Here is a 10,933-nt window from a genome sequence, read left to right on the forward strand (position 1 = left end):
GCACTATTACTTCTCTTGTGTCTTAAGTAGACATATCCATGTGTAGTTAAATAACTTTAAACCCATCCCTCCACATCTGTGGTTTTGACTTTTGCAGATTTGATTATTCACATATTTTATTAATATGTTCTCTCTAGGCATATTTAAGTCCTCCAACACTCCTCTATGGCCAACTTTAACCAAATGTTGCACTGAAGGACCTAGAGATTCCTAGAGAGCACACTCCACTACTAGGCCTTTGTAGCTTCTCCAGAGCAATTCTGTGCTCAGTGTCTGGCAGATGTTGACCACAGAATTGCGCTGGAGGACCAGGGATCCCTGGAGAGGTGTTCTCTCAGGTAAAAACAGTGTGTTTTTGTTATTTGCGTTTTCCCACATTCATGAGGAGGGCAATAAAACACTGAACTATCAGACACTTGGCTGCCTCCTGTTGCACTTTGGGATCTGCAGTTTAAGGGAAAGGCGTTTAGAATGCTCAGCCGGAGAGCGCTTAGGCCTCGCTGAACTACAAAACCCAGAGTGCAACGGGAGGCAGTGGGAAGTGGCACAGCGACGTTATAATAAACATCGCAGTGTGTTGTCTGGAGGCAGGTGTGCGCATGCGCGCTTCCGTTTGCCGTCATCATGGCATGGGCCTGAAGAGAAGAGGAGCTCTTGCGGCTTCATGGAGTCGGCGGTGGAGGAACTGATGCCCCGGCTCCTGCCTGTCGGGGACTGCGACCTGGCGGAGGATTTCGACCCCACTGTGCCCCCCAGGACCCCCCAGGAGTACTTAAAGCGAGTCCAGTAAGTGGAGAGCTCAGGCTGCATCCACACTGGGGAGATAACCCGGTTTGGTCCCGCTTTAACGTTGTCTGGCTCTTTGCTATGAAATTCTGGGAGTTGGAATTCCCAGAATTCCATAGCAAAGAGCCAGACAACGTTAAAGACAGTCATAGAAGCAGAAATCTATGACTGGACCTTCTCTCGAATCAGAATGCGTTTCGATTTCGGGTATTCATCCTTCTTTTGTAGGATTGAAGCTGCAAAATGCCCTGATGTTGTTGTGGCTCAAATAGACCCCAAGAAGTTGAAAAAGAAGCAGACTGTGAACATTTCAGTAAGTTCTTTTTTTAAAAGAAATGTATTTGTTAGCTCTTCGATGGATGGATCTGGGAAATAATTAGAGTAATTATTTGCCTGGTTGTGCTCTTCCTCGTTTTTAAGAGCAGAGAAATGCTGTCGCAGTTTTGAATCCTGGTGATCTGACGCCAACCATGTGTTTTGTAAAAACCTGTTGAAGAACTACAAATATACTTTGTTGGACAACTGATCTGGCTTGAATCCAGACTTGGATTCGGAACTACAGTGGCGGTCCTTAATCTTAAGATTGCACACCACCGGATTAAAATAGCGGTGTCCTTTATTTTCTCAGCTCTCAGGATGCCAGCCTGCCCCAGTGGGCTTCTCTCCGACACTGAAATGGCAGCGAGAACAAGTGGCACACTTTTCAGCCATTCGTCAGGTAAGTAATTAATCTGCATAAAATACTAATAATCTTCTATGACACAGGTGGGAAGAGTATGGTTTACACCTAATATTTGGCTCCAGTCTCTTTTTGCATGCCCCCCCCCCAGCTCTCTAATCCCTCCGGGTCTTCATTTTTCCCCAACTGAAAAACAAATCAGGCAACCCCCGCCATCAAAACACAGTAGTACTGAGTCTCCAGATGCCTTCAAGCTGGCTGAAAAGGCATAGTTTGGTCTATAATGCCCCTCTGACCTCTCCAAAACTGGGAGGAAACAAAATACCTCCCCTTATCCAGAAATTTTCATCCAATTTTCAACTAAAAATGCAGTGGATCTTTTCTCTTCTAGATCTGTCCAGTGCATTACATAGAATTTTATTTCATACATTCTTATACTTAATACAGCTCTAGAGGCCCCTGCTCTCATAATACACATTTAAAAGTTCAGTTTTACTGTTATCACAGTGAAAAAGGAGTGGGGCCGGTCATACTGTGGCTGTGACCTGTGTAACATTCTCAGAACATCCTGAGAAAATGTCAGCTAGGAAAAAGCAATAAAATCTTGCCTGGTGCCCATCTCACTTTTTACTTTTTCAGTTTTCGTATAAATAATTTCTGTAATGCTGAGTTCTGGAAAAGTGCATTTTATTTTCCGGCCTGAAATTGCAAAACCTGTGGCATTACTGAAAATAATCGGTATTTATCACCAGTAAAGCAAACCAGTTTTGATGGACAGGTTAGCATTAATAGACACATGTGCAATTGGAGAGATGGTACCTACTGGTATTCATCTCACATCTTAACTATACTCTTCTGTTTGACTAAAAGTCATAAACCATTTGGGATAGATGAACTTACTACATAATTTTTTTATCGTTTTTAAGTGCTGACCTAAGAGGATAGTGATCTGTGTTGATATTTAAGTACACAAGTTTACTCTGTTATGCTTTAACCTTTAATTTTTTTAATCTAACCAGAATGGGAATGATGCTCTGTAGCTTTAGAAATCTTTTGGAGTAATGCTACTAAAAAGAGGCAGTCATTGAATTGGTGGCAGTCCTTGAGTCCTTGGTTGTTATTCTCTGGAGCGTTTCCAGGACAGAAAGAAACAATTGATTAAATCTGTATAAATGTATATAGTGGTAAAAACAGTAGTTCTAAGGTAGGAAGACATACTTCCATTTCTACACTGGCATCACCTTAGAAGAGGATTCCCTTATTTGAGAGAGAACATGGCACTTGCCATTTTCAGGTACATGTTAAACATAATTAAAACTTTCAAAAATATGCTGCCTTATAAATTTGATACTCAATTTTCATTTAAATATTTCAGAATGTGAACAAGCATAGAAGTCATTGGAAGTCACAGCAACTAGACAGTAACGTAGCAATTGTGAGTAGAATTAATGTTTCCACTGTGGTTGTCAAAAGCATTTCCTCCATTATACTCAGTATAGCTCTTTATGGATACATTCCACAAATATTTCATTCCTGATGTGATGCTTGGTGGTGCTGTGGTAACTGTTGTAAATGTCATATCCAAAATTGTAGCATCAAATAGAAATTTCACAACCTTTTAAGAGAAGATGGGCAATTTTTTCTGTCCATCTCCCCAAAATATAAATTTGTTGCATTATAAAAGAAAAATAACATGCTTCTTTATGTTCTTCAGCCCAGACCTGATGATGAAGAAGGCTGGAAAAAATTTTGTCTGGGTGAGAAGTTATATTTAGAAACAGCAGTTCAAGTACCCAGTGATGACAGTGAAGGAATTGATTATGTGCAGGTGAATGCTCCATTGAACCTATGTTGAATATCCTGACCCAGAGGTTTTCTGTATGCATAAATATGTATCTGATTATCTTCATCCAGCACTCTGCTGCTAGTTATTCACCTCCCTTGCTGCTCTACTGTTTGTGGCCCAGTCAAGTCCTTATGCAAATGCTTCCTTTCTCCTACAGGATCCCATGACCTAATTCAGGGAATAGAAATCATGCAGCCCCTGGAGGTCTTTCAGTTTCTTTTGGCACATCACTGGTTTTTAGAATCCTGATCAAAATTAATAAAAAGTGAACAAACTTTAGAAGTATTATAATGATTTTTAAAAATATTGCTACCAAAACAGTAATTTTCATGTCTAAAGCTAATTTAGACCTGAAACAGACAGGCCAAAAAGTGCAGCTTCCAGATGCTTTAGAGGCGGGGCATACAGACAATGCATGCCCCCAGAGCGACTGGCAGCCACTCTGAGGCAGCCGAAGGCCACTGGCAGAAAGAGTGGGAAAAATCCACTCTTTGCTGGCAGCTCATCTGGGACCGCAGTGGCAGCCTGCTCTCAGAGAGGGCCGTCTGGTCGCTAGATTCCCATGTCAGCTGGGGGCTGTATCAAGACCCCCTGTTTAACCCCCCTAAGATTTCCAACAAATACATTTGTATCATACAAAAACCTCTACTTATTATGATGTCTTTTCTTTCAGATTGGCTTTCCTCCATTCCTGAGCATTGTTAGCAGAATGAATCAGGTAGCACTACCTCTTTCACTCTATGAATAATTTTGCTGAATCCTATTAAATTAATTTTTAAACATGTTCTGTTGTAGCTCTTGTCAGTGTGTTAGCTGGAGATTTTTATAGCTGGATAGTTGTGAATCACAAATGTGATAATACTTCAGTGTACTGGTCTCAGAGGCATTGTTTGTTGATTATATTTGTTTTTGTAAAATTTTAAAACACTAATTAAAAAAATAATAATTTGGCTGATGGCAGGCTCTTATAGCTGTTTTGTCCTGTATTCAGCCATCCTACTATTATAATGTCTCTTTTCAAAAGAAACAATTAGATTTTTACTTCAAGCTTGCTCAAAGTTGCAGTATGCTTTGCTCCCAAAACACTTCATTCCTTTGCCAGCTTGTATTAATACTTATCATTTCAAACAACTAGTCTCCAATTTACTAAATTTATTGGGGGGGGGGGAAGACTTAAGATGCCAACATCATAAAATCATAAATTATGGAGTCATATTAACATTGCAAGATGGCTGTGAACATATATACAACCTATGTACCGTATGTTGCTTTTTGCCATCTGATTGCTTTACTGTCCATTGCATTTTCTAAAATATAAATTTAGATTTTGGCTGTTCCTGGAAGAGGTACTGTATTTAAAAACTCCACTGATAGAAAATATTTTCATAACTGTTTCTGTTTCTCCTCAAAGGCAACAGTAACTGCTGTTTTGGAATATCTGACAAACTGGCTTGCAGCAAAGGAATTTACTACAGAGCTGGTAATTTACATTCTTTCTTTTTTTAATGTTAGTCAGAGAAAGACAATTGATTCCTCTTGAGGTTCAGCTAGCAGGGACTGTATATGCATCTATTTCTTATCAATCACTAGTTGGCTTTTTAAATCTGAAAATGTAAATACTTGTTTGGCATTTACAAGAACTAAGTCCTTGTTATTATAATGATTACATGACATGCCATTGTATTTGCAGCTCTGTTTTCAGCATTCCTGTCGCTTATTTTCTGGGTACATTCATAGTCCTTTTATACTATGTATATAGTCCTTTTATAACCAAATATTGTTGGTTTCCAGCTGTATAAAAGGCTGTACTTATTACAGACTATAAAAATAAGTCATAAATCCATTTGTGTTGATCCATTACAACAGCGATTAGGAAAGAGCTTCTACAACTACAGTTCAGAAGCTAATGCCCCAGGTTCTATCAAGGTTTGTTAGATGTCTGAATTTGGCGTGATTATGGCCCTAAGGAAGTTATATCAGTTTCATGTTGTCCAATTTCCTAGTGGATTTGGTCACAGTTGTCATTATATCCAACCATCTCTTGATAAAATTGACAATTATATTCTCACTTTACTGGGGTGACATATGATTAGTACATTAAATCCAGGTTGTAACTTTCTTTACATTTTCTAGGGCCGATGGCTTTATGCTCTACTGGCCTGTCTTGAAAAACCATTGTTACCAGAAGCTCACTCTCTAATTCGGCAGTTGGCCAGACAATGCTCTGAAGTGAGAGTATTGGAGGTAAGTGAAATCAATTGATAGTTGCAGGAAATGAATGGAAAATGTAATTTATGCTGTTACCGGGTCATAAAAACATTTCACTTTGACACTTTTGAGAATGGTAGTTCAAAGCATGACCAAGGACAATATATGATAAAAGTGACAACCTAGAATGTTGATATTCATGTATAATTGCTGATAGTACTTTACAAATGAGTAAATGTCTAAAAAGCAAGTACTTTATTGCTTTTCAAAAATATAGAATCATAGAGTTGGAAGAGATCACAAGGGCCATCCAGTCCAACCCCCTGCCATGCAGGAACACACAATCAAAGCACTTCCAACAGATGGTCGCCCAGCCTCTGCTATATCAAGGGGTGTTTCCAAATGTTTTAAAATATGTTCAGCACAATACATTTAGAGAATTGAGACAATCTCAAAAATTGTTTGAGATTTTTTGTGGGGTTTTTGGGCTATGTGGCCATGTCCTAGAAGAGTTTATTCCTGATATTTCGCCAGCATCTGTGGCTGACATCTTCAGAGAAAGATTGTTTCAGATTGTTGATATTTATCATATTTCAGATGTTTGCTGCAATGTATTGAAATAATCTTTTTCCCCCACTGTTTCAGGAGAATAAGAATGATGAAAAAGTATCTGCTCTGAACTTGATAATTTGTTTAGTTGGCAGGTATGGCAAATAAGATAAACTGTGAAGAATATGAACTTGGGTCATACAAGGCTCTTGCCCTCAATGACTTGTCTTGCATTTTCATTTCTGAAGGCCTAAAAACATAGTTTTTCAGTGAACATAATGGTGGGGTGACAGAAGCACCTACATTAGGTGCATGTAGTTGGGATGGCAGAAGCAGACTACAGTGTGGAGCATAGGAGCAGAGCCCCGCAAATTAGACAGAAGCACCTTCTGTGACTAGAGTTTGGCGACAGAAAATCTCTCCACCCATTTTTCAGGGATCTCTCCCTTTGCCATCTAAATCATGCAGTAGAGACCCATGCTTTCTCTGTAACATTTTTAGGAGATTGAAGCAACAAAGATTAGGAATAGAAATTAGTAACCTAAAATCCGAATGGCATGGAAAATTCAAAGATAATTGTATGCACTAAACAACAAGACTCAAGACAGCTACATATTCTGCCTATGTAGTATGTAGCATGCCTGCTCCTAGTTTTTTCTGATTTCTTGTTTCTCCTCAGAACTGTTTGGAGATGTTCCCATAGAGCCTGATATCTTTCTGAGGGCAGGCAAAGATAAATTTCACAGTTGCATTAAATAACTCTTCCAGCACTTCTTGCGAATTCCTTTACATTTTATGTAGTATCCAAATGCTAGATCCCAATGACACAGCACCAAGACACAGCTGTTTGGGACCCATTTATTTGTTTTTTATTGTCTAATAACCACCCATATAGTTTCTGCTACGACTACAGAAGTGTATGCTGAATGAGCTGACATATGGGGCTCCATTCCTGCAGAAGCTGTTAAGAAATTTAGCACAAACCCTTACTTAGTATGCCAGCATTCTGTGGGTGTTCTAGATACATTAAGCCTTATGTTAGATTTTTCTTTATACATACCACTTAAACATATTTTTCCCACCTACCTTACAGATATTTTGACCAGCATGATCTGGCTGATGAGGAAACCTGAAAAAATCTGGAGAGAATATGCATAAGCACAGAATGTTGTGGTTGTTAATCAGCTAACTTCTCTGGAACTCCAGTGCAAAGAATGGCAGACATGTCCCACCTTGCAGTATGATCTCACTGGCTAGGGAGGATTACATGATCTGTAAACAGAGTAGCATAAACTTTTTTAAAAGCAAGAGTGTTGCTTGGTACTCAGCTTGGAAGAGCTCAGCAGCAGAGTGCCTACACACATTATTATCTTTATTTCATTTTAAAAATGCAGGATTGAATTGGTCTGATACACATGATGTATAATAATTTTTATGTTTTATAATAAAATTTTCAAAAGTTTGTCAGGTGTGAATTTTGAGGGGACAGCTGTGTCAGTTGCAGTAGAAACAACACAAATCTTACTCGAGCTGCAATTCAAAAAAGCTTTTGACAGATAAAACTAGCCTTTTTAACTGGATGGCTAAAATGCCACCTGAGTTAACAGAATTTGGATGAAATGGGGGGAATGTAATTAGCAGGAAGAAAATGAGAATGCCAAAAATACAAACTGATCATTGTTTTAATTATTTCTGTATCTATCACCTACCACCCCACCAGGAAACCTGAGATGATGCACAAGTAAAACATTTAAAACAGATGAAAACTTTTTAAAAATTAAAATACTCTTTAAGAACTTTTTTTTAAAAGTTTAAAATAGTTCTTTAAAATAATTTAAAAACAGAGTGGTTTCAAATACCAAAAGCCATGCAGAATCACACTTTAGCTGCCCTCCAGAAGCTACCTACCATTTTTTGGCAGGGAGTTCCACAATCTGCTATAGAGAAAGTCAGTGCATGTCCACAGCCTCATAAAGGCCTCTGCTGAAGTTTTCAAATTTTGGACAGACTTATATGGGAGGAGGCAGTCTTTCAGATATCCTGGCTCCAAGCCAGAAAGCTTTGTATGTAAATGACAGCATCTTTAATTGTGTGGACGCATGTTGGAAGCCAGTGCAGTTGTATGATCTCTTAAATGCATAACCATCACTAGTCTGGCTAATACATTTTGCACTAGCTGCAGCCTCCAACTTTTCAAGGGCAGCCCCACATAGAGCTCAACACAGTAGTCTAAACATTACCTCTCCCAACTGTGACATTTGTATATTAATGTGTGATGGGGGGGGGGAGTCATCCTGCATTGGAAATGTGGGTAAAGATTTCAATTTGCTCCAAACTAGCAAACAAATTATACAGTGGGCCCTTCGTATCCACTGGGGTTGGTTCCAGGAACCCCTATGAATACCAAACTCTGTGGATACTTAAGTCCCGTTATATATAGTACAGTAGTGTAGTAAAATAGTGTCCCTTATATAAAATGGCAAAATCAAGGTTTGCTTTTTGGAATTTTTTAAAAAATATTTTCAAGCTCTGGATGGTTGAATCCATGGATAAAAAAAATCCTTGAATATGTAGGGCCAACTGTATATGCACATGAGTGTATGTGTCTACAGTGTGAGCAGATGACACCATTTTGTGGTGGTTCTAAAGCTGTAGAGTGGAGTTAGGAATTTGTCTATGTAGACCAAACACCTTGGACAGATTCTTCTTAGCTAGATCAAAATACTGCATAATTAACCAGGTATTAGAATTCAGCATTTAATTAAGGTTCCATTACATCTTTACAGTGTTGTAAAATACATCTTGGAGACAAAAAAATGAAACATAACTTAAAAAAGGAGATTATGAAAAGTGGCCACTGGTCTATTTGACAATTACTTGACATTTTACAGAACACGTGACAGCTGCATTGTGCTATAATTATAAATAAAATATACAGTTTATTTTATCATTTTACAAATCAAGCAGTGTTCTGTACATGTTTATATCTTCTGTATCATCACTTGAAATTTGCCTGCAAAGAAGAGAGTGAAGTTAAGAGTATATTCACCTTTCACAGTAAAAGTAATTACTCATTTAGCTCAGGGATGGAGAATGTTGGAGGGTGTGTAGACCCTCAACAGGAAGCATTAGGCCTAAAAATATAAACAAACAACCTCTGGCTATACTTTGACCACTCAGAACTAGTTCAAAATGTTATATAGTCCTCTCCAAAGTAAAACACATCTAACTAGATCTAATCAAGTATGTCTACTTTCATGAACAGGGGTTTTGATTATTTTTATATAAAAGTTACAGTCCAATCTTATACTTCTCTGCTTAAAGCTAACTATTCAACAGATCTTATTTTCAGTTGGTATGGGATTGCAGCTTAGATTTTATCCTCGGATGATTATTATTTTATTTATATCATGTCTTTTCCCCAAAACTAGAGGTCAGGTTGGTTTATGACAATTAAAGCAAGCACAAAAAGAAGCACAAAAAGTTAAAACTATATAGAATTAGAACCGTTTATGTTTAAATTCAAGAATAAAAATATTAAAAGCTCTTGCAGTCAGATTTTAAAAGCATGTCAGGAAAAAAACACTTTCACATGACAACACAAAGGGGAGGGGAAAACCACTTTCACCTGATAACAAAAGAAGGAAGGCCATAATCTGATCTCTCTAGGAAGGGAATTTGAGTCTGGGGGAACCCACTAAAATCCTTTCCTGCACTCCCACTGGACATGTTTGTGAATGTGACAGAAACAAGAGAAGAATGTCTTTTGAAAATCTCAGGGCTAGGCAGGTTCATATGTAATCTTGGGCAAGTCACACATATTGAAATGTATAGAAACAGGCTTTCCTGAAGTCACTAGGTATTTCTATAGAAACTTTCTTCAATAATGTGATGTATGAAGGTAGTCCTATTTCAACTACTACTGCATTCCCAAAGATACAGGTCTGGTAATACAGAAAAAGAACAATGGATTGGTTCAGCATGACATCTTTAGTAAGATGTGCAAAGATCTGTGAAATCTAGAGCAAGGCCTGGCTCTATTATGTTTGGTACTTTGCTAGGAAGAATTTAAAAGGAGTTTTAAAAGTTTCTAGAAGTCTCATAATCTTCAGTCAGCCTGGTCAAATAATAACTTTCCCAAGCTTGGTTAAATCCTACCTAGAGACCTGTAAATATATTAGGATCTGCAAACATGATGGCTAGGGGATTCTAGGTGGTGTTACTCAAAAACATAATTCTTTACAAGCTCTCCATTGTGCAGTAATTCCAATGATGGTCCCAACCAGTGAGCCATTAAAATGGTTCTTAGTGCAATATTCCCACTAATTTAGCTGGGTCTATCCCAGATGGAACTAATACCAGATTTAGTTCAGAACTCTGATTTTGTTTTAGATACACACTTCACCACCCTCATAACTATTGTGTTGTATCGCTCATTAGTCATCTAATTTCACATGGGTTATGATGAGCACAATGGTTGAACAACTGCTTGCTCAAGTGGAAGAAATAGTTAATACAAGTATCTTTAATTCTGTTAACAGGAAGTTCACTTACATGCTGGCATTGCTGAAACTTCAGCTGTCACAATACTCTTTATCCCCAGATTTGATAAAGCACCTCTGATTAATCCACAAGTAAAGGCCAAATACTGAAAGAAAGAATAATCAGACAAAATTATTTCTTTCATGCTAAGGAAAAAACATGAATGCAGGTACACAGCAGATAAGGGGGAAAGAACTCTGATGGAGAAACCACCATGCTTTGTCTCATGACAGCAGGGCAGGGAGTTGTTGGAGGGAGGCATTTTATTTTTGCTTTTACAGTCTTCTGGGTTGAAGACATTTTTACACCATCCCCATTGGGAA

General features: G+C 38.2%; 2 protein-coding genes across 4 annotated transcripts in view; one reads left to right on the top strand and one right to left on the bottom strand.

The window, feature by feature from the left end:
- The first annotated feature begins 591 nt into the window (after positions 1–591).
- On the top strand, positions 592–7,530 carry GEMIN2 (gem nuclear organelle associated protein 2). 3 transcript variants are annotated; one of them, XM_042453415.1, is made up of 10 exons: positions 592–786; positions 1,015–1,099; positions 1,415–1,504; positions 2,841–2,900; positions 3,180–3,293; positions 3,985–4,029; positions 4,723–4,791; positions 5,445–5,555; positions 6,165–6,223; positions 7,162–7,530. In XM_042453415.1, exons 1-10 carry the CDS (start codon positions 665–667, stop codon positions 7,199–7,201), a joined length of 795 nt encoding a protein of 264 aa, XP_042309349.1. In that variant the 5' UTR covers positions 592–664; the 3' UTR covers positions 7,202–7,530. The 3 variants fall into 3 exon arrangements, with proteins under 3 accessions (XP_042309349.1, XP_042309363.1, XP_042309354.1); XM_042453429.1 differs by lacking the exon at positions 6,165–6,223; XM_042453420.1 differs by lacking the exon at positions 2,841–2,900.
- A 1,281-nt stretch (positions 7,531–8,811) lies between these two features.
- TRAPPC6B (trafficking protein particle complex subunit 6B) overlaps positions 8,812–10,933 on the bottom strand; it is a 14,948-nt gene continuing 12,826 nt past the window's right edge. Inside the window, exons 5-6 of the mRNA XM_042453444.1 lie at positions 10,623–10,716; positions 8,812–9,081 (exon numbers count right to left, since the gene is read on the bottom strand). Coding sequence (XP_042309378.1) covers positions 9,050–9,081; positions 10,623–10,716 — 126 coding nt within the window. The 3' untranslated portion in view covers positions 8,812–9,049. The remainder of the gene's footprint in view (positions 9,082–10,622; positions 10,717–10,933) is intronic.

Source organism: Sceloporus undulatus, chromosome 1, assembly GCF_019175285.1.
Source record: "Sceloporus undulatus isolate JIND9_A2432 ecotype Alabama chromosome 1, SceUnd_v1.1, whole genome shotgun sequence".
In the NCBI taxonomy this organism is placed as follows: domain Eukaryota; kingdom Metazoa; phylum Chordata; class Lepidosauria; order Squamata; family Phrynosomatidae; genus Sceloporus; species Sceloporus undulatus.

Bases quoted from the DNA above. Each gene is read 5' to 3' on its own strand.
- GEMIN2 (XM_042453415.1), top strand. From the start codon at position 665: ATGGAGTCGGCGGTGGAGGAACTGATGCCCCGGCTCCTGCCTGTCGGG. The intron at 1,505-2,840 runs GTAAGTAATTAA...TAAATATTTCAG, and splicing joins ACTTTTCAGCCATTCGTCAG to AATGTGAACAAGCATAGAAG. The intron at 2,901-3,179 runs GTGAGTAGAATT...TATGTTCTTCAG, and splicing joins TAGACAGTAACGTAGCAATT to CCCAGACCTGATGATGAAGA.